The 23,716-nt window shown below is 43.1% G+C and overlaps 1 protein-coding gene across 1 annotated transcript in view; it reads right to left on the bottom strand.

Moving 5' to 3' along the window:
- LOC137340240 (protein CC2D2B-like) overlaps window positions 1–23,716 on the bottom strand; it is a 198,174-nt gene that overhangs the window by 39,118 nt on the left and 135,340 nt on the right. The window contains exons 27-32 of the mRNA XM_068002662.1: window positions 20,694–20,971; window positions 17,905–17,999; window positions 15,396–15,563; window positions 12,895–12,991; window positions 5,495–5,604; window positions 4,688–4,784 (exon numbers count right to left, since the gene is read on the bottom strand). Coding sequence (XP_067858763.1) covers window positions 4,688–4,784; window positions 5,495–5,604; window positions 12,895–12,991; window positions 15,396–15,563; window positions 17,905–17,999; window positions 20,694–20,971 — 845 coding nt within the window. The remainder of the gene's footprint in view (window positions 1–4,687; window positions 4,785–5,494; window positions 5,605–12,894; window positions 12,992–15,395; window positions 15,564–17,904; window positions 18,000–20,693; window positions 20,972–23,716) is intronic.

Consider the following 23,716-nt stretch of genomic DNA (forward strand, 5'->3'; position numbering starts at 1 on the left):
GTGTTGAGCTTCTTGAGTGTTGTTGGAGTTGCACTCATCCAGGCAAGTGGAGAGTATTCCATCACACTCCTGACTTGTGCCTTGTAGATGGTGGAAAGGCTTTGGGGAGTCAGGAGGTGAGTCACTCGCCACAGAATACCCAGCCTCTGACCTGCTCTTGTAGCCACAGTATTTATATGGCTGGTCCAGTTAAGTTTCTGGTCAATGGTGACCCCCAGGATGTTGATGGTGGGGGATTCGGCGATGGTAATGCCGTTGAATGTCAAGGGGAGGTGGTTAGACTCTCTATTGTTGGAGATGGTCATTGCCTGGCACTTGTCTGGCTCGAATGTTACTTGCCACTTATCAGCCCAAGCATGGATGTTGTCCAGGTCTTGCTGCATGCGGGTTCGCACTGCTTCATTATCTGAGGGGTTGCGAATGGAACTGAACACCGTGCAATCATCAGCGAACATCCCCATTTCTGACCTTATGATGGAGGGAAGGTCATTGATGAAGCAGCTGAAGATGGTTGGGCCTAGGACACTGCCTTGAGGAACTCCTGCAGCAATGTCTTGGGGCTGAGATGATTGGCCTCCAACTTCCTTTGTGCTAGGTATGACTCCAGCCACTGGAGAGTTTTCCCCCTGATTCCCATTGACTTCAATTTTACTAGGGCTCCTTGGTGTCACACTCGGTCAAATGCTGCCTTGATGTCAAGGGCAGTCGTTCTCACCTCACCTCTGGAATTCAGCTCATTTGTCCATGTTTGGACCAAGGCTGTAATGACGTCTGGAGCCGAGTGGTCCTGGCGGAACCCAAACTCAGCATGGGTGAGCAGGTTATTGGTGAGTAAGTGCCGATTGATAGCACTGTCGACGACACCTTCCATCACTTTGCTGATGATTGAGAGTAGACTGATGGGGCGGTAATTGGCCGGATTGGATTTGTCCTGCTTTTTGTGGACAGGACATACCTGGGCAATTTTCCACATTGTTAGGTAGATGCCAGTGTTGTAGCTGTACTGGAACAGCTTGGCTAGAGGCGCAGCTAGTTCTGGAGCACAAGTCTTCAGCACTACAGCTGGGATGTTGTCGGGGCCCATAGCCTTTGCTGTATCCAGTGCACTCAGCCGTTTCTTGATTATCACGTGGAGTGAATCGAATTGGCTGAAGACTGGCTTCTGTGATGGTGGGGATATCAGGAGGTGGCTGAGATGGATCATCCACTCGGCACTTCTGGCTGAAGATGGTTGCAAACGTTTCAGCCTTGTCTTTTGCACTCACGTGCTGGACTCCGTCATCATTGAGGATGGGGATGTTTACAGAGTCTCCTCCTCCCGTTAGTTGTTTAATTGTCCACCGCCATTCACAACTGGATGTGGCAGGACTGCAGAGCTTTGATCTGATCCGTTGGTTGTGGAATCGCTTAGCTCTGTCTATAGCACGTTGCTTCCGCTGTTTAGCATGCATGTAGTCCTGAGTTGTAGCTTCACCAGGTTGGCACCTCATTTTTAGGTACGCCTGGTGCTGCTGCTGGCATGCTCTTCTACACTCCTCATTGAACCAGGGTTGATCCCCTGGCTTGTTGGTAATGGTAGAGTGAGGAATATGCCGGGCTATGAGGTTACAGATTGTGCTGGAATACAATTCTGCTGCTGATGGCCCACAGCGCCTCATGGATGCCTAGTTTTGAGCTGCTAGATCTGTTCTATCCCATTCAGCACGGTGGTAGTGCCACACAACACGTTGGATGGTGTCCTCAGTGCGAAGACGGGACTTCATCTCCACGAGGACTGTGCGGTGGTCACTCCTACCAATACTGTCATGGACAGATGCATTTGCGACAGGTAGATTGGTGAGGACGAGGTCAAGTAAATTTTTCCCTTGTGTTGGTTCGCTCACCACCTGCCGCAGGCCCAGTCTGGCAGCTATGTCCTTTAGGACTCGGCCAGCTCGATCAGTAGTGGTGCTACCGAGCCACTCTTGATGATGGACATTGACGTCCCCCACCCAGAGTACATTCTGTGCCCTTGCTACCCTCAGTGCTTCCTCCAAGTGGTGTTCAACATGGAGGAGGAGTGATTCATCAGCCGAGGGAGGGCGGTAGGTGGTAATCAGCAGGAGGTTTCCTTGCCCATGTTTGACCTGATGCCATGAGATTTCATGGGGTCCAGAGTCAATGTTAAGGACTCCCAGGGCCACTCCCTCCTGACTGTATATCACTGTACCGCCACCTCTGGTGGATCTGTCCTGCTGGTGGGACAGGACACACCCAGGGATGGTGATGGAAGAGTCTGGGACGTTGGCTGAAAGGTATGATTCTGTGAGTATGGCTATGTCAGGCTGTTGCTTGACTAGTCTGTTGGACAGCTCTCCCAATTTTGGCACAAGTCCCTAGATGTTAGTGAGGAGGACTTTGCAGGGTCGACTGGGCTTGCCTTCGTCATGCCCGGTGCCTAGTGGTCTGATGCGGGTGGTCTGTCCGATTTTATTCTTATTGCGACTTTTTTTAGCGAGATTTTACAACTGAGTGGCTTGCTCGGCCATTTCGGAGGGCAATTAAGAATCACCCACATTGCTGTGGGTCTGGATTCACATATAGGCCAGGCCGGGTAAGGACGGCAGGTTTCCTTCCCTAAAGGACATTAGTGAACCAGATGGGTTTTTACGACAATCCGGTAGTTTCATGGCCACCATTACTGATACTAGTACTTTAATTCCAGATTTTATTTAATTAATTGAATTTAAATTCCCCAGCTGCCGTGGCGGGATTTGAACTCATGACTCCGGATTATTAGTCCGGGCCTCTGGATTACTAGTCCAGTAACATAACCACTATGCTATCGTACCCTATGGTACAGTATGATTGGGTTCAAAGCACCAGCTGTAGCACTTCAAAGAACCAAGCGGCAATAGAACTCCAGAGCTATCTCTATCTTGTCACCCTCTCTGAGTGCTACACATCCATCATCACTTCAATTTGTCTTCTTCCACAGATCTAGCACAGCAACAGGAGTGGAAAAGGAGGAAGGTGAAATGATGATGACGAGGAAGTAGAAGGCGATCAATACTTTATTGTTTCATTATGATGATAATATGATGATGATGATGACAATGAGGATGACCACCCTGCTCCATGTACTACTGGCACCGTGCTCACTCCCTCGATTTTATCCTCTTCATCACCCATCTTCTGTATCCCATGCACCATCTCAGAGACTGGGGATGAGAATACTGCCCCTGGTGAATCACAGAGCACAAGAGAGCCAGAGGAGTGGGCAGTGGATAAGGACTCACCTGTTCCCCAGCAGAGGTTGCATAGACAGCTTCCCTTGGTTGAGGAGCCAGCAACTCAAATATCCTGAGTCCTGCTGTGAAAGTAAGGATATTTGTTGAACATCATATGTAATTCTTTCCCAGGACATGCAGCAGATAACAGGGATCATTGTAGAGTCCACTGCCCACATATTTGGCAACATTAAGGAAACTTTGTCATCACTGCAGACATTAATGGTATGCAGCTTCATTGGAGTCTGCGATAACCTCACCACCCCCATGCCGTAGCAGAGTCCCAGGATAAGTTGGTACCTCCTCTTCATTAGAAGCACACACTGCAGCCCAGTAAGTTTTGATGGATAGACTTGAGTGATCCCTGCATTCCGGCTTTTAGACACTTAGGGCCAGCTTAGAGGATACACTATCTTGGGGGCTTTTGGGATCTGGTGGCCACCCTGAACCTGACCCAGTAACAGTGACATGGGTGCAGTCAACTGACATGAGGCTCACATGAGAATAGTAGCATATGCCAGGTCTCCAGCCTAGCTCTGCTAAAAGAACACATAGGATGCATGGCGATGCAGCTGCACAAGAAATTTCACCTACAGCGAGTCTTTCCTAGAACTCAGCTGTCAAGGACCACTTCAATCCCAACAGCTTCTTATATGAAACCAGCATCCAACCACTTTTTGTGACACTGGCTCAGGTGGCACCAAAACTAAGCACCAGGATAGGTAATAGAAAGCCAATCCAGGCACAGAAGAAAAACATAGTGATTAGAAGTAGGTCTGATCTCTATAATTTTAAAATAAATCTAATGTTCCACTTTGTATTGCCTCTGTTATTCAATGCGCACAGAAGGTGTCATGAAGTCGGGTTGGAGCGATGCGATATATTTTTTAATGGAGGCCAAGAAGACAAATGTTCCAGTATAAAATAATTGGAGCTGGTGTGAAGTATGGAGATGTAGTGATGGAAGTTTTCAAAGGGTATGACTTTAATCCAAGGATGTGGAGATGCCGGTGATGGACTGGGGTTGACAATTGTAAACAATTTTACAACACCAAGTTATAGTCCAGCAATTTTATTTTAAATTCACAAGCTTTCGGAGGCTTCCTCCTCCGAAAGCTTGTGAATTTAAAATAAAATTGCTGGACTATAACTTGGTGTTGTAAAATTGTTTACAATTAATCCAAGGAGAATGTATTACTAATGATCTCCCTAGTTCCTGCACTGGAAACTCAGTAGAATGAAAACTGCCATATAAAACCGGCAAAAATGGATCCCTCCCTAAAATCTGACTTTCAAAATGTAGATGCTCCTGCATAACATCCATATCTCGCCAAAAAACAGCACAGATTTCAGCTCCCATGCCTCTACTTATAACAAACCAATGCAGTCGACATATTATTCAAAATATATTGAATTACCTCTGGGGTAGCAACAGCTATGTTATCAAATACATTAATGAATATTTTGTCCTTCAATTTGCATAAGGCTGCACTGTTGTAATCCCCATTCGGTGATCTACAATCAAAGAAATATGGTAAAGATTTCATAGAAATTAAGACTTATTTAATTCATAAGCTAAATATTTTTTAAGAATCTGTTACATCAAAATTATAGTAGTTGCTCACTCCCATTATTGAACTTTTTGGTCTTTGCATTTATTCTTCAATATCACACATCATTCTTTGGGCAAGATGACAAGTAGGTATCCTATTCTTGATATCTACAATTGGTACTTAGTAACCAACTTCTAGGAGGTGCATGAGAGGGGTCCAGATCATTTTATCCACTGATTTTATTGTGAGGAAGCATCTCAAATCTCATTCAGGACAATCTTTATTTAACACGAGTTTGCATGGTCATAGTTTTTGAAAGATAAAATGCAAACAGGTACAATCAAAATCTGATGAATTCACTACACGAATTTGTAAAATCAACAGAATAAAATTATTTATGACCACATGGCACAATCTCTGCTTATTCGGAAGGGACTTTGATCAGGTTTTCACCATACTACATGTTAGAAATTTTCAGTTTACAATTGCATTGCATTAGCTTGTACCTTTTCAGTTTAAAAACTACTGAAAGATGCAACTATAATTTGGGCAACCAATCAATGATCTGAGTAAAATCTCAGAAAGATTTAGAAAAATATATGCTGATTTAAGGGTCACTATTTATAGATCACCTATAATACACAAAATAAACAAATATTTTAAATAAATTACTTGAAATCCATTTCAAGTTTTTCATTCCAACATGGCTGGGATCCATCAGCAATACTTGTCTGATACATTAATTGCTGGAAGGTAACTTCCACGAAGGGTTGCACTTGAATCTATACAAGATAAAAATACAATTTATTTATTTGTAGATAGTTTCACCATTCTCTCCCAAAATAAGTGCACTGATATTGTCCTAATCATAGCTTTTGCAAAATGAGTTAACAGTTTTGAATATATCCATTCTGGTAAATGGCTACTGCATAATGGTTATCAAGAAATTCTCATAATATATCAAACACAGAACAGAATTGTAAACAAAAACATAATACTCTTATTTGGGAGCAAGTCTAAGTAACTTTGGGAGCCAGTTAAACAATGTGTTACAGTGGAGGAAATCCCATATTACAGGGATTAAAAAGGTGTGTGTGCAGAATCCTGTGACAGATCATAGAGATTCCACCAAAAATCATATCTCTAGTCTTTCTTTCCCTACATGAACTCTGTTAGTAGCTAGATGGACAATCACTTATTGGAGGGGTAGTTTTGTTTATTCATTTTTTTGGTCAGCTGGGTTTCTGACACATGTGGAAAGACATCATTATATTTATGAGTCTTCAAACCAAGTTATTGAGAAATTTAAATATTTAGAATTTCTTTGACTGAAATGAAGTGCATATTCTGGCCTGAAATTTCATTGGGGTTCTCCTGGTCTCCCATCGTAACTTTGATGGGAAACGGGCATCTGCCCATGTCACAATACGGAGACTGCCCTGGCTAAAATCACGAATGACATTCTCTGTGATTGTGAACATGATGCATTATCCCCACCTTTTCTTCACCAATTTTTCCGCAGCATTTGACATGATTGATCATGTCCTTCTCCCTCACTTCTCTTCCATCGTCCAGCTCTGCGGGTCTTCACTTAGATGGTTCCACTCCTTCCTATCCAAATGCAGCCAGCAATTCCCTTCCCCCACACTCTCACCTCCAAATTCCCCCAAGGATGTATCCTTGGACTCTTTCTTCTCCTCATCTATATGCTCCCCTTTGGGCTGATAAGTGGCAAGTAACATTTGCGCCAGACAAGTGCCAGGCAATGACCATCTCCAACAAGAGAGAGTCTAACCTCCTCTCCTTGACATTCAATGGCATTACCATCACCAATTTCCCCGCCATCAACATCCTGGGGGTCACCATTGACCAGAAAATAAACTGGACCAGCCATATAAATACTGTGGCTACAAGAGCAGGTCAGAGGCTGGGTATTCTGTGGCAAGTGACTCACCTCCTGACTCCCCAAAGCCTTTCCACCATCTACAAGGCACAAGTCAGGAGTGTGATGGAATACTCTGCACTTGCCTGGATGAGTGCAGCTCCAACAACACTCAAGAAGCTCGACACCATCCAAGATAAAGCAGCCCGCTTGATTGGCACCCCATCCACCACCCTAAACATTCACTCCCTTCACCACCGGCGCACTGTGGCTGCAGTGTGCACCACCCACAGGATGCACTGCAGCAACTCGCCAAGGCTTCTTCGACAGCACCTCCCAAACCCGCGACCTCTACCACCTAGAAGGACAAGAGCAGCAGGCGCATGGGAACAACACCACCTGCACGTTCCCCTCCAAGTCACACACCGGATTGGATTTGTCCTGCTTTTGTGGACAGGACATACCTGGGCAATTTTCCACACTGTCGGGTAGATGCCAGTGTTGTAGCTGTACTGGAACAGCTTGGCTAGAGGCGCAGCTAGTTCTGGAGCACAAGTCTTCAGCACTACAGCTGGGATGTTGTCGGGCCCTATAGCCTTTGCTGTATCCAGTGCACTCAGCCGTTTCTTGATATCACGTGGAGTGAATCGAATTGGCCGAAGACTGGCTTCCGTGATGGTGGGGATATCGGGAGGAGGCTGAGATGGATCATCCACTCGGCACTTCTGGCTGAAGATGGTTGCAAACGCTTCAGCCTTGTCTTTTGCACTCACGTGCTGGACTCCGCCATCATTGAGAATGGGGATGTTTGCAGAGCCTCCTCCTCCCGTTAGTTGTTTAATTGTCCACCACCATTCACGACTGGATGTGGCGGTTCAAGAAGGCAGCTCACCACCACCTTCTCAAGGGCGATTAGGGATGGGCAATAAATGCTGGCCTTGCCAGCGACGCCCACATCCCATGAATGAATTTCAAAAAAATCAGCAAAATGGAATCAGCTTCCATATGTATGCCAATGAAGCTGAGTTGTACCTCTCCACCACGTCTCTTGAACCCTTGACCAGCTCTATGCTGTTCTTCAACTGGATATCAGGAAAGCAAAAGCCAGCACCAAAACCCTTATCTATGTGTCTGTCACCTCCAGACATGATTATTCTAATGCTCTTCTCACTGGCCTTCTCTCATCCATGCTCCATACACTCCAACTTGTCCAAAAACTGCCTGTATCTTGTCCCACTTGCATTACTGCTGTCCTTATGGACCTACACTGGCTCTAAATCTAAAATCCTCATCCTCACCTTGAACTCACTGTATGGTTTCACTCTACCCCGTCTCAGCAGCCTCCTCCAGACTTACTTTCCCTCACACATCAGGGGATGTAGTTAATACAAAGGAAGAATGCATTAAAATGCAAGAAGACATTAATAAACTTGCAGAATGGGCATGTAACTGGCAAATGAATTTGAATATAGATAAGTGTGAGGTGGGAAGAATAAGGAGGCCACATATTGCTTGAATAATAAGAGTCTAAATGGGGTAGAAAAACAAAAGGATTTTGGGGTACAGATGCATAAATCACTAAAAGCAGCGGTGCATGGTAATAAGGTCATAAAAAAGGTAAACCAAGCATGGGTTCATTTCTAGAGGGATAGAATTGAAAATCAGAGAAATTATGTTAAACTTGTATAGAACCTTGGTTAGGCCACACTTGGAGTATTGTGCACAGTTCTGTTCTCCATATTATAAAAAGGATACCGAGGCATTGGAGAAGATGCAAAAAAGATTCACAAGGATGATATGCTTATCAGGAAAGACTAAACAGGTGGGGGCGCTTTTCTCTAGACAAGAGGAGACTGAGGGGGTAACCTGATAGAGGTCTTTAAGATAATGAAAGGATTTGATAGGGTAGATGTAAATAAAATGTTCCCACTTGTGGGGGAGCCCAAAACTAAAGGTCATCAATATAAGGTAGTCATTAATAAATTCAATAGGGAATTCAGGAAAAACTTCTTTACCCAAAGAGTGGTAAAAATATGGAACGTGCTACCACAAGTACTTGAGGCAAATAGCATAGATGCATTTAAGGGGAAGCTAGATAAGCACATGAAGGAGAAAGGAATAGAAGGGTATGCTGATAGGGATAGACGAAGTAGGGAGGGAGGAGGCTCGTGTGGAGCATAAATGCTGACGTAGACCAGTTGGGCCGAATGGCCTGTTTCTGTGCTGTAGATTCAATGTAACTCAACGTTACATCCTTTGGTCTTCTGATTCTGGGCTGCTATGCATCTCCCCTTCCTTCATCCCACCATTGGTGGCAGAGCTTTCAGCAGTTGAGACCCTGGAACTCCCTTCCTAAATCCCTTTGATTCTCTACTTCAAAAATCTTCTCAAAACTCATCTTTTCACCCAAGTTTTCAGTCACCGCTGGAGCATTTCTCCCCTGTCTCAGTATTATCTTCCTCCAACTACTACTCTATAAAGTGTCTGGGACATTTTGTATGTAAAGGAAATTACATAAATGCAAATTGTCGTTGATGTTTGTTCCTTCAATTATATCCACTTTGGGCCCTCATGATGGGAGCCTACAATGGGAGTCATAGCATCTCTCAAGAATACACACACTGTTGCCATACAGGTCTTAAGCTCTACTGACTCCTCATCCTTGGACAGGCTAGGAATCACATTGATAGAGGCTGCAGTAATTTCAATGTTCTCACTGGGTTCGCTTTGAGACAGTTAGTGGCCATGTTGAGACAGAGCCCAGTAACAAGGGCAGATGTAGAATTGGCATGGATCTAGAGTGGGGCAGCACCTGTGTTTCTCAGAAGCTGCACACCAGGAATGCATTAAGATCATTAAGGCCTCAAATAAAAGTGCCAAATTTGCCCTATATTGTAGTGTCAACAACACTGCTGGAGCTGAGCACCTGTATAAAATGGCTGCTGGATGATTGGCCCATGTAGGTTTCTGTTTGTAAAGGGGGAATCTGCTTGATAGCTGCATCAAATAGTTGACCCAGCAATTTCATTGTTTATCGCTTGGCGTTCTTGGGTTTCTATACTGCAGTTATCACACCTTCTTAAAGGTGGATGCTATCTGCCACCTATGGCTGTTGGCTGAGTTAAGTGTAATTGAAGCCTGCCTAACGAGGGCCTATTGGTAGTCTATTGGTTGTTCCTTTAAATTGTATAATCTGTATTGTGTACGTTTGGAATATGATATGACAACTGTATTGTATGTATTGCTGCAAATTTTATGAATAAAGTATATTTTTGGAAAAAAAAAATTGGTTGTTCCTTTCCAATTTGCTGATCTAGAGGAGGAAGTCCAGGCAAGGCTTGCCTAGGTATCAAAGATGATTGCAACCTGATCGATTGTACATAACCTCACTCTACCATGGTACAGGTCAAGAAGAAGAGAACCTGCCTGAACTAGTGGCAGAAGAGGACACTGGCAATTAGCCACATTATGTGGGTCTGCAAACATGCAGCTTGCAGATAACTTGTGTTGGCTGCATGCTTATGTTTCTTCCTTGCCACATTTCATTGGCCACATGACACACCAATGATAGAGTGTCATGCTAAAATATGGTAATGCCTGTGCATATGGAAAGTAGTTTGTCAGAGTGTTGATGGCATTTCTCTGGGTTTGTGCAGAAGTTATAGTAGCTGATCGGGAGAACCTCGTCAGGGAATTACTGACGGTTGTATTTACCTGTACACTTTCTGCGACCAATGAGCATTGCATGGAATTTGTGTTTTGATTAGCCCTGATTTCATTGTTTTGATTTGATTATGTTTTTAGCTATTTTTTATTAGTGTTATTTTTGTTTAAAACTAGTTTGGGTGAGCTGTCCCTAAATGAAATTTTAGAAGTATCGCTCTGGGTGACAGCACATCTGCACCCTTTGCACCAACCTCATACAATAACTTCACATGTGCCAGAATGCATGCAAGACAAGGCTACATGCAAGTGCTGAAGTGGCGCAGCTTGCAGCTGGGCCATCTCAGGCTCCTGGTCACAGCAATCAATGCCCAACATCACCTCAAGAGCGTTCCATGCTGAAACCATTTGGAGAGCATATCAAAGAAGTATAAGATTAGGGAGTAGAGCACAACAATCATGCACCAAGGAGAAACACCAGGGTGGCAAACAGTAGCAAGAAATGCAGATCACATGTAGGGACATAACATTTGGTGCTACTTTATTTGCATTGTGTTTAGAGAATGTTCTTATAATAACATTGCCTACTGCAACATCATGTTCTGGTTGGCAGTTAGGGAGCAGTTGTCAAATATAAGGAATGGAGAGGGTATAAAGGGAATTGTTCATGCAAAGAGTCTAAAGTGTCATTATCTGATCAGAATCTAACAGATGGCAACCTTGATTCATCAGTAGCAATCTAACGTATGTCTACAAGTCGAGAAGGCTGAGGAGTTTGCTCACCCCAAGGCTCCATGTTTATGTTGCTATGCACAAAAATGTTGTGCAGCATACATAAACTATAATGATGTGTGATAATTCACCAGCCTATATTGGAGAAAGCCCCACAGAACAGTCAGGGCCTCAGAATTTCTGCTTCACTATTCTGTTGGGTGATTGCTCTTTGTTCAGCAGATATTTGTGGATGCCTCATAGGAATCTTAAACCGGGGCTCCCTGGTTTCTAAAGAGCCAGTCTATCACTTTTTTGTCCAGAGTCAAATAATGGGGGAAATGGTGAACTGTCATAAAATTAAGGCATGTGGCCTAAAAAAGGGATAGCACCCGAATCAGGGCACGATCCCATAGCACACGTCTAATGAGGCCAGCAGTAAGATTACGGCAAATTGGTAATTGTTTATTACCTGTGAGCTGTGGGCACCAGTACTGGCCCCAGAGGCAGCTCGACAGTCACAGAGAGGGAGGGAGGGAGTGAAGGTGCACTGGGACTGTGGGATTAAGCAAAGCGCAACCATCCCAGGATATCTCAATGCTTCCCCATAAAGGCACAATACTTCTAAAATTTCATTTGGGGATGACACACTCAAACTAGTTTTAAACAAAAACACTAATGAAAAAAGTAACTAAAAACACAATCAAATCAAAACAATGAAATCAAGGCTAATCAAAACAAAAAAAATCCATGCAATGCTCATTGGTCACAGAAAGTGTACAGGTAAATACTACTGCCAGTAATTGCCTGACTAGGTTCTCCTGATCAGCTACTATAACTTCTGCAGAAACCCCGAAAAAACGCCATAAACACTCTGACAAACTACTTTCCATATGCACAGGTATTACCATGTTTTAGCACTACACTCTGTATTGTTGGCGTGTCATGTAGCCAATGAAATGTGGCAAGGAAGAAACACCAAGCATGCAGTCAACACTAGTTATCTCCGAGCTGCAGACTCACATAATGTGGCTGATTGCCAGGGTCATCCTCTGCCACTAGTTCAGGCAGGTTCTCTTCTTCTTGACCTGTACCATGGTAATGGCCCTTTGTAGAGTGAGGTTATGTATAATCCATCAGGTTGCATTCATCTTTAATACCTAGGCAAGCCTTGCCAGCCTTCCTGCCAAAGATGGCAGATAGCATCCACCTTTAAGAAGGTGTGAATAACTGCAGTATAGAAACCCAAGAACACCAGGCAATAAACAATGAAATTGCTGGGTCAACTATTTGATGCAGCTATCAAGCAGATTCCCCATTTAGGAACAGAAACCTACTTATATGGGCCAATCATTCAGCAGCCATTTTATACAGGTGCTCAGCTCTAGCAGTATTGGCAAGGACCTAAATTGACATTTTCATTTGAGGCCTTAATGGTCTTAGTGCATTCCTGGTGTGCAACTCCTGAGAACCACGGGTGCTGCCCCACTGCATTATCCTGCATTACGCTCAACAGGAGAACAATAGGTCTCAGTCACCTGCACCTGAAAATACAGACCTCCTGTACCTGATGCATAGCAGTGCTAATGGTGGAGCATTACATTTTTACTATCTTTTAGAATAGGAAAAATTAGCTATGAAGAACAGAGCAATATTACTGAGCTGGTGTTATAATATTGGCTGTAAAGCGTTTTGGGTGTCCTGAGGTTGTGAAAGACACTATATCAATATAAGTTATTTTCTTTGTTTTCTTTTAGAAATAATTTTAAAAGGAAGCAAACGCTATAACATTTGATTGGGACAGTGTTTTTTCTACCTGATTAAAAGGATCCTCTTCACCTTCAGGCTTCCTGTAATGCATTCCACTGGACATTCCAGACACTGGGGACAACAGTCCATAGAGTGGTTGTGTTCTAAGAATAAAATTATTCCACAATATATAGTGATTTTCCTGTCTAACAAAACTGAGGATGTCCAAGAACAAAGTATATTTTATGACAACGCTTTTTCATTTACACTCTTAAAGCATGTCTCGGGATGCACATAACCTGAGCTAATTACAATTGCTGGAAGCAAACATCTTCCATTTAAAGTAAATAATATTTTCTGTGAAAATTTATCTCAGTTACAAAGGCTTTTGCAAACAATGATAAAGAATGAACATTATTTGTGAAGGGCCAAGCTGACAAGAGAATATTCACCTTTTGTTGTAAATAAACTACACTGTGAGAAATATATGGGATAGATTTTCCTGGTTTTGTGATGGGCGTATTAGATCACCTGAGCACAGTAAATATAGGAAAATCAGGCAGGGAGGAATGTATGCCCGTAAGGGAGCCCACCCATTTTTTGCTCCATTTAAGTTTTTAATTCATTTTTGTGCTTACTAAGTTGAAGGATGTAAGAGCTGAAAAGGAAAACCATTTCAGGCATCCAGAGTCAACATCAAGCACTTCAAGGTTAGATACACCATGGTTAGATGCAGAGTAAAGAAAGCTCCTTTTGCTCTGCTCAGCAATATATCTGAGCTCCAACCTCAAAAGAGCAGCCTACTGCTTCAGTGTAACAAATTTAATTTCCCAAACCAGTCATCCTTGATGCCTTTTGGAGTAGGATTGTCAATTTTGGGCTGAAATTAAAAGGTCAATTATTTCCTGATACATGCCTCACTCCATTTTTGAATACGAGGGTAACTTTATCAATAATCCTCAGGCATAGCTCCTTTGTTTAAGGTGTTCCTAAAAATATTAACCAAAGCTTTACAAAGGAAACTTCACAAATTCATTGCTTGTGAGTTAGTCATCTTCTTCATTCTTGGAATAGACATTACACTCAGCAACTTCTTTTGCAGCAGCATCTGTGTTTGAAATTATTCCTTCCAACGAAATGGATGACTTCACTTGTCCAGATGCTGTCGCACTTTGAAAGCTGATGCCAAATTACTTGTTGGCAGAGCTCCCTCCATGTTTGATGTATAATAATGTCAAAGATTGGCATGGATGTATCTATGATCCTGTTGCCTATTTGCATTTTTTATGAATTTGCAAATTAAAAATGCAAATTTGCACCAACTGCCATTGACTTCTTACTTCACTGATTTTATCTCTTTGAATTCTGCAAACATTAGGCTCGAGGTTTATTCACTGCGCTACTATTAGCCCCGCAGAATTCAAACAGGTAGAACCAGTGGAGCAGGAAGTCGGCAAGAGCTGAGATTGTGGGACAAGAATGGATCTACAGTGGAACTGCATCCTAGGGAAGCAGCAGGAAATTCCGCCATTCGATGAGAAGCAGCAGCCTGCTGTCCTTCCCCAATATGGATTGCCATCTCAGCCCCATCCTCCATAGCATTATCTGCCTCTGTCCTCGGCCACTCCCGGACCAATTGGTACTCGTTGTCGATTTATCAGCTCTTAATTTCAAAACACACATAGCAGCTATGCCATCTGCCTCCATCCTTGGCTGCTCCTAGGCTTGCTGGCCACTCATTGGTGGTAAGAAATAGGTTGTTTACATTTTAAAGTGCTATTAGCGCTTATAATATATTTGCTAAATAAAAATTACTCAGCAAATATAAATACAGTGAGCTCTGTAAAGCAGCCAATTTCCCACCTCCTTCTCTTCCTTTAAGACCCTCCTTAAAACCCTCATGGACCACACTTTTCATCACTTCTAATATCTGCTTCTTAGGCTCGGCGTCAATTTTTCTCTGCTTACACTTCAGTGAAGCACCTGGGAATGTTTTTCTACATTAAAGGTGCTATATAAATGCAAATTGTTCCTTGGGAATTTTTCCTAATTTTGGGGGAGAAATTCTGCAGAATTTTCTTTGGGAAACTAAAAGGTTGAAACTGCTCTCTGCAGGATTTATGAATTCCTCTGTGAGTACAGCAGGAGTTAGGGAGTGCGCCCCTGAACAACTTTTCAACCCAGCCACCCAGATCTGTCAAAAAATCAGTGGAGATGTACAGGAAATCTAGGCCAATGCCTCAGCTTGGAAAGGGAAAACTCAAGAGTTCTCACTCCTGACCGCACAATAACACTCTGGTATTATGCCCTCCATAGTCAATTGGCCTGCCAACACTCAATATCAAGGCTCACACATGAGGAATGGCCACTTTGGTGAGGTAGGAACTGTCTTCAAGTATGAATTTATGCTTTTAGAAAAGGAGGGGAGATAATTGGAAATTCCAATTTAGTAATAAGCACATTGGTTGCAATAACAATATATTACTGGAGCAACACAATATACCAGTACAGGGACTAACATGAAGCATGACTTCCCATAAACCTAGGCACATTTTATATACTTCTTACCTGGCAATACATTTCCTCATTGGTATGTTGTATGCCCCTATTACGTTAATGAGCAGCTTGATGTCTCCGTCAGACAAGGTCTGGGCAGGTATTTTTTTTCTCTCCTTACGCAGAGGTTTCAATGCTTTTCGTCGTGCAACCAAGTTTATCAAGGCAAGAGTTATTTGGCTTTGACACAATAAACAATATATAGTAGTAAGTTTAGACATTTTTATGTTGCCAGGATTCAATTCCAACAAGCAAAAGAGTATACAGTATGATTTTATTTTAGACCTTAGTTTTTATTCTACCAAAATATAAACAAATTAATACAGTGGAACCTATTTCTAGTGATCTCAGACATAATGGCCTTGATTCCCTGCCTGCTTCCCCACAAATTTTTTGGCATATTTTGTGGTGTGAAGGAGATGGAAAATTGTTCAGGGATATGGTCCGTTGCATCCCAACCTCATGCAGTGACTCCCCATTTCCGGCATCCTGGGCCCCGGGTGTATATGTGACAAGGCTTAATAAAATTAAATGCAAATGAGGGAAATATGTCCTCCAATCCACATGTCCAACACTCTAAAGTTAGCCCAGAAATTTTGCTGCAACATTATATAAATAAAAATGAACACAGGATTGCTTTAAAAATAAAAAAAGAGCACATCTTCAGGAGGTCCAGGCCACAATCCTGGCATGGACCCTCAAGTGGGGTTCACATCTGCCATTCTGTGGCCTGGTCTCACCAGGCATACTGCTGCCAGTGACATACCCAGTTGATAGGAGGCTGGGGATGCGGGAACTCACAGCATCGGCAACCCTTTCCCCCAGACCTACCCCCACCTATGACACTGGTCTTTTAAGGAGTCGGTGGGGGCTATGCCCCTTAAAAGACACTACAGAATCCCGGGTGTAAGGCCAGGACCTGGTTACAACAGGAGTGCACTGGAAGAGCCATGGAATTTCAGCCTCACTCACACCCCAAACTTATCCGGCTCTCACTCCTGTTTTAAAGCTTGCTTTAAATAATAGAAATTAGTACGTTGTGTAAATGAAACTGTAGTTAAAGAAATTTGCAAAATTCCTTTAATTGCTTCCTAACAAGAACTTTACAAGCAAAAGAAAACCTTTAATGTACAGTTTGTGCTTATATCTACTCCATTAATGCAAACTCACAAATTTGCCATACAAGAATGCACAATTAACGAGTGTGCGATCTCTAATGCTTAGAGGAAATTAAACCCTCAAGTATTTAACCTGGTAACTACAAGTGGACAGATGATAAAACATAGAACACAATGGCCTAGAAATTCAATGGTGCCATGCCTGTTTTTCAGGCGCAAAATTGGCACCTATGCATCCAATAAGGTGGGCAGGGCATGCACACACCTTACGTGCCGGAAGTGCACCGCCCACCATATTGGTGAAGGCAGGAAAAGAGGCATCCAGAATCCTTTGAACATAAGAATATAAGAAATAGAAGCAGGAGTAGACCATACGGCGCCTCGTGCCTGCTCCACCATTCAGTAAGATCATGGCTGATCTTCTACCTGAACTCCACTTTCCCACCCTATCCCCATATCCCTTGATTCCCTTAGTGTCCAAATATCTATTGATCTCAGTTTTGAATATACTCAACGACTGAGCATCCACAGCCCTCTGTGGTATGGAATTCCAAAGATTCACAACCCTCCAAATGAAGAAATTTTTCCTCATCTCAGTCCTAAATGGTCGACCCCTTATCTTGAGACTATGACCTCTAGTTCTAGATTCTCCAGCCAGGGGAAACAGCCTCTTAGCATCTACCCTGTCAAGACATCTAAGAATATTATACGTTTCAATGAGATCACCTCTCATTCTTTGCATATACACTATACAGGGCCTAACGCCTGTTTGAGGCCCCCTTTGTAAAATTGGTCTGCCCTGAACGCAGCTGGCGCTGGGCTAATTGCGTTCAGGAAAACATGGTCTACTTGCGGCCTAACCGGCATTCCTTAAAGGGACCATTGCGGGCTGCTACCAAAAAATTATGTTTAAAAAAAATACTTACCTGAATGTAGCGCCACGAGGCGCAGGAGTGCTCCTCCTGGCTCCACATTAAAACCCAGGACCGCTGCCAGCCACCTTCCCGATTGCCTCCCACACTGTCCAGATCGCTGCCACCCTCCTTCTCCTCCTCCCAATTGCTTTCCTCCCTCACCTGGTCACCCAGCTCCCTCCCGATCGCTTCTCCCAGTTGATCTCCAGCAACGCAGTGGCCTGAAATTCAAATCATCTTCACAGTGAGCTGCCTGGGGATGCCCAGCAGGCATCTGCAGCTCACAAGCCTCATGTAAATGGGGCCCAAGGCCCAATAGTGGGTGGACTTTGGACCTACCAGTTCTGGCACAGGGATCATTCCCTGCCACTAATTTGTGTTGCCAGGCCAGTGTGAACCAATTTCTAGGCCATTAATTTAAATAAACGAAGCTAAAATTATTTCATTTCTTATTATTTCATGATTCAGTAAATACATCAAATAGCTCACCTTATGGTATTAACTTCTTCACTTTCAACAACAATATCTGACAATGTATAATGATGCTTGACCCGCAAAAGTCTTTTCATCACAGTAGCTTTCACCTTCAAGACAACATGTTATATAATTATTTGTAAAAACTGTTATTTTAGAAATGTTCTCAGTAATTTTAACCTCCCCAGGACAGGCGGTAGAGGGGCGAGGCGGGGTTAAATTGTTAAAAATGGAAAACCCGACCCCAACCCGCCACAAAAGCGCATACTTCTAGTTTAACTGGGGCGGGTTGGGGGTCGGGTGAGTAACCCGCTGTCAAGAGGCAGGTCGTTAATTATAATATGTTAATGAGGCTCTGTGCCTCAGATTTTATCAGCCATTTGGATTTAACACCTCCAGCAGGGCTTTCCCGGGGCTCAGGAAACCCTGCAGCTGAAAGGAGGCGAAAGCTGCCGGATTCAGCAGATAATTGCTTTTCCAGCACTGCTTGTGAGCTAGGAGGAGCATAGGTGCTTCCTCTGGCCCATCAAGCAAACCTTCTGCTGCGATCTGCTGCCACCACCGCCCCCCTCCCCCCACCATTTCTCCTTCCCTCCCTCCTTGCTGCTGCGCTCTGAGCAAACCCCCCCACCAACCACCAACTTCTCAATTGCCGGAGACAATCTCCAGCAGTTCCCGTCTGCTGCCTTCTACCACAGGCTTTCCCGCCCGGCAGCCAGCCAGCCTTCAACCTTAGTTTCAACAGCATACTGGGTAGATTTAACTTAAGATGTAGTCTTTATTTTCTTCAAATTATTCACTCACACATTCAAAATTAAAAGATATCACCCTAGTAAACTGAATATAGTAAATGCATTGCTAACATTTTTCCTTAACTCATTACTACTATTCATTCAGGTTAATAGTAATCATTTGGGAAAATATACATTTATCAAATAATTTAATGCTCATCTATGATATAATTAGTTTCTTTGCATATTTACAAGGATGCTGTCAGAATTGAGAGGAAGCAACTATCAGGAAAAACTGAGCTGACTGGAGCTTTTTTCTCTGGAAAAGAGAAGACTAAGAGATGACCTGATAGAGGTCTTTAAAATTATGAAGGGGTTCGATAGGATGAATGTAGGGTAACTGTTTCCACTTGCAGGTTAGTCCAGAATAAGGGGGCATAAATATAAGATAGCCACTAACAGATCAAATAAAGGATTTGGGAGGAATTTCTTTAAACAGAGTGGTAAGAATGTGGAATTTGCTGCCACATAGACTGGCTGAAGCAGATAGCATTGGTGCATTTAAGAGAGGTTTGATGCATACATGAGATAAGGAAAGGAGGGATATGGGAGCAGGGTGGAGAGAGGTCATTAGAGTGGGAGGAAGTTCGTCTGCAGTATGAACACCAGCATAGGCCAGTTGGACTGAATGGCCTGTTTCTCTGCTGTAGATTCTGTGTAATGGATGACAGGTGTTAAGGCCTCTCTGGGCAGTTCATATAACTATCCAATTACTTTTAACTCTTTTCCAGCCATTTCCAAGCTATTAGGTACGAGAAACCCAGTCTTTTAAGTGTATTGTGTCTTAAGACAGAAGATACTCCCTCAATTTTATCACTGCCCATAATGTAATACTAAGGCCTACAGAGCCAGTGACAAACTATCGTTACTAAAAGCATCTATAGCAACACTTTTGGCAGTAGGAAAAGGTAGTGAGGATACAAAAATGTTGTTCAAATAAAAGCATAGCTAGATCTCAGATGAGTTCTACTGCATAGGAGGTGGCTATAGAAAACTGGGAGGTTGGTGTTCTTTTTGGCTACCTGGGCCTGTATGCTACCTTGCATATCTTTTTTTTTATTCATTCATGGGATGTGGGCGCCGCTGGCAAGGCCAGCATTTATTACCCATCCCTAATTGCCCTTCAGAAGGTGGTGATGAAACGCCTTTTTGAACCGCTGCAGTTCATGTAGTGAAGGTTCTCCCATAATGCTGTTAGGTAGGGAGTTCAAGGATTTTGACCCAGCGACGATAAAGGAACGGCGATATATTTCCAAGTTGGGATGGTGTGTGACTTGGAGAGGAACATGCAAGTGGTGTTGTTCCCATGTGCCTGCTGCCCTTGTCCTTCTAGGTGGTAGAGGTCGCAGGTTTGGGAGGTGCTGTTAAAGAAGCCTTGGCGAGTTGCTGCAGTGCATCCTGTAGATGGTACACACTGCAGCCACAGTGCACCGGTGGTGAAGGAAGTGAATGTTTAGGGTGGTGGATGGGGTGCCAATCAAGCAGGCTGCTTTGTCCTGGATGGTGTCAAGCTTCTTAAGTGTTGTTGGAGTTGCACTCATCCAGGCAAGTGGAGAGTATTCCATCACACTCCTGACTTGTGCTTTGTAGATGGTGGAAAGGCTTTGGGGAGTCAGGAGGTGAGTCACTCACTGCATAATACCCAGCCTCTGACCTGCTCTCGTAGCCACAGTATTTATGTGGCTGGTCCAGTTAAGTTTCTGGTCAATGGTGACCCCCAAGATGTTGATGGTGGAGGATTTGGCGATGGTAATGCCATTGAATATCAAGGGGAGGTGGTTAGACTCTCTCTTATTGGAGATGGTCATTGCCTGGCACTTGTCTGGCGCAAATGTTACTTGCCACTTATGAGCCCAAGCCTGGATGTTGTCCAGGTCTTGCTGCATGCGGGCTCGGACTGCTTAATTATCTGAGGGGTTGCGAATGGAAATGAACACTGTGCAATCATCAGCGAATATCCCCATATCTGCAGGCATTTATCAGGGTGGCTGGATATTACAGTTTTGGCATCACCTTGAGGTGGATCATCCATGCCTGCTGCTGGGACACCTTATTGATGGCATGCATATGGCCATGTGTGAGAGGGGACTGCTGGGCAGCAATGAGGTTACTGAAGCCCTGCTTTATGGTTGTCACAAAAACACTGTCCAACATGGTGAATCCAGGTAATACAAACTGCTGGAGATTGGAGCCCAAAGTCTTTAGAGCCGCAGTCAGAGCACTTGCGGTGGAATCTAAGCCTGGGGTTGGGACTGTGACCATGAGGACTTCCACTGCAGAGCCCTGCAGGGCTTTGTGACATCCGATTCTTTAACTGAAATTTTAAAAAGGATAATTTGAGATAACTTGGGCTATCAATGCTAAAGAAAATCATGAAGAATATACAAAGTGCAGTAGGGAATTGATAAGGGAGATTATAAAGGCTAAAAGGGAATATAAAAAAGGTTAGAAGATGAAAAAAAAGGAGTCAGGCTTTTATTAACACATTAAAAGTAAAAGCATAATTCAAGAGAGTAAAGGGCTGCCCAGGGATAAAGTGAGTTGTGAAGGATTTAGGTTTAGTGAGAAATTAAATCAATATTTTGCTTCTGGTTTTACAAATAACAGTAGAAGTACAGTGGTTATGATATTGGACTAGTAACCCAGATTTCAAATCCCATCATGGCAAGTTGTGAAATTAAATTCAATAAATCTGGTCAAAAAGTAAAACCATAGATGCTGGAAATCTGAAAGAAGAACAGAAAATGCTAGAAACACTCAGCAGGTTAGTCAACATCTGTGGAGAGAAGAGATAACATTTCAGGTGCCTTAATGAAAAGTCTACATCTGAAATATTAGCTTATCTGTTCTCTCCACAAATGTTGACTGACCTGCTGAGTGTTTTTGTTTTTGGTTTCATCCCCGCTGCAAGCCCTATTGAGCACTCTATGGCTTCCTCTTTTTGAATGTACTCTCCCATCTCCAACCCCCTGGAAGCTTGGCATGTTCTAGGTAAATATTAAGTGAAAATATACATCACTGCAATATTACATTATAGACCTCCAGGATAGGTGTCCCTAGCTGATGAAGAACTTTGTTCACAAATTGCTACAGCTTCTAGTATAGGCCCAGTTTGCTTTTTGGGAGATTTCAACTTTCTTTGTATTAAATAGTCCGATGGTGAACCATCTATTGTAGTAGGGAGAGTAGCTGAGACTTTTGTGGATACAATTAATGATTGTTTCCTTACACAACATGTTGGTGAGGCAACTCGGGCTAGCGAAATTCTAGATCTGTTTTTTTTACCCAGTGATCCTAGAGCTGTCTCAAACCTCCCTGTGGGGGAATACCTGGTTAGTTCTGATCATAATATAATTAGGTTTAATCTTTATTGGCCAATCTAAGGCTACAGCCAATCTAATGCTGGTCTCAAATTTTAAGAGGGCTAACTTTACAAAAATGGCTGAAGATCTGGCAAAAGATGACTGGATAACCCAACTAGATAAGCAATCAAATATTGAGGATAAATGAGTTCTATTTAAAACCACTCAAATCGAATGAAGCCACGTATGTCCCAATGGTTAAAAGGGCACATGGCAAAACAAAACCATTATAGTTGACAAGGGATGTGCAGAGGCAAATCAGATTGAAACAGAAGGCATTCTATACACTTAAGGAAGTTAACTCACAGGAGAACAGAGACAAGTATCACATTCAATTGAGGGAGACAAAAACAGCCGTATCCAAGAGGAAAAGAAGATGGTGCACAATTGTGGCAATAATAGCAAATGCTTTTTCAGCCATGTCAGAAGTCAGAAGACCATTAAGGACTGTATAGGGCCTCTAAAGGATACGATAGGGCAGATTCAAAATGATTCTCGGGTCATGGCAGATTTGCTAAATGATTATTTTGCATGTCTATACTCCTGTAGATGATGCTTGGATTCCAGATGGGGGTGCTCTGTATTGAATAGCATTATTAATATTAAAACATATAGTAATGTCATCTTGGATAGATTAGGAAAGCTCAAAATTGCTAGGGCTCTAAGTCAGGATAATAGACATCCGGGGTGATTGAAGAAATGGGACAGGTGGTCTGTGAGACCCATGCCCATATCTTTAATAGTTCAATAGTGTCAGAGATAGTTCCCTTTGACTACAAGCTAGCTCATATAGTTCCTACTTTCAAAAAAGGGGACAAATCAGAGACAGGGAACCACAGGCTTATCAGCCTGACATCCTTTATTGGGAAGATGCTAGGAAGGATGAAAAGAGATGGCCTTTATGATCGCCGGGAAAGGGAAGCGGCTATTAGAAATACATAACAAGGCTTCCGGAAACATATGTTGTGTCTTACAAATTTGATAGAGTTTTTTTGAGGGAGTCACTAGGCTAGTGGATGAGGGAAATCCAGTAGACATTGTCGACCTGGACTTTCAGAAAGCCTTTGATAAGGTATCTCATAATAAGTTACTTCACAAGTTAGAATCTTGTGGTATCAGTAGGAATTTAATACACTGGATTACGAATTGGCTCCAATCGCACAGCCAAAAAGTTGTAAACGGATGTGGTTCAGCCTGGAGGCACGTTACTAGTGGTGTCCTCCAGGGATCAATCCTAGCCTGCTATTGTTTACGGTCTTCATTAATGACCTGGACAGTGGTGTTGGGAGAATAGTAAGTTTGCAGATGACACCAAGATCAAATGCAAAGAGATTTAGATGTGCTAGGGGAGTGGGCCACACATTGACAAATGGTGTTTTACTTAGATAAATGTAGTGTCATGCGTTGGTAGGACCAACACAGAATCCACGTATCATTTGCAGGGAACAATACTAAAAGCGGTTGAGAGAGAAAAAGATCTAGATGTAATTGTGCACAGATCACTGAAATTTCATTAAAAGAAGCTGTAGCTAACGCTAACAAAGTATTGGGTTATAGTAATAGAACCATTCAGTATAAATCAAAGGACACCATTTTGTCACTATACTAGTCGCTGGTCAGACCACATCTGGAATATTGTGCCCAGTTTTGGTCCCCCCACATGGTGGGTGATAT

The sequence above is a fragment of the Heptranchias perlo genome, chromosome 21 (genome assembly GCF_035084215.1).
Source record: "Heptranchias perlo isolate sHepPer1 chromosome 21, sHepPer1.hap1, whole genome shotgun sequence".
In the NCBI taxonomy this organism is placed as follows: domain Eukaryota; kingdom Metazoa; phylum Chordata; class Chondrichthyes; order Hexanchiformes; family Hexanchidae; genus Heptranchias; species Heptranchias perlo.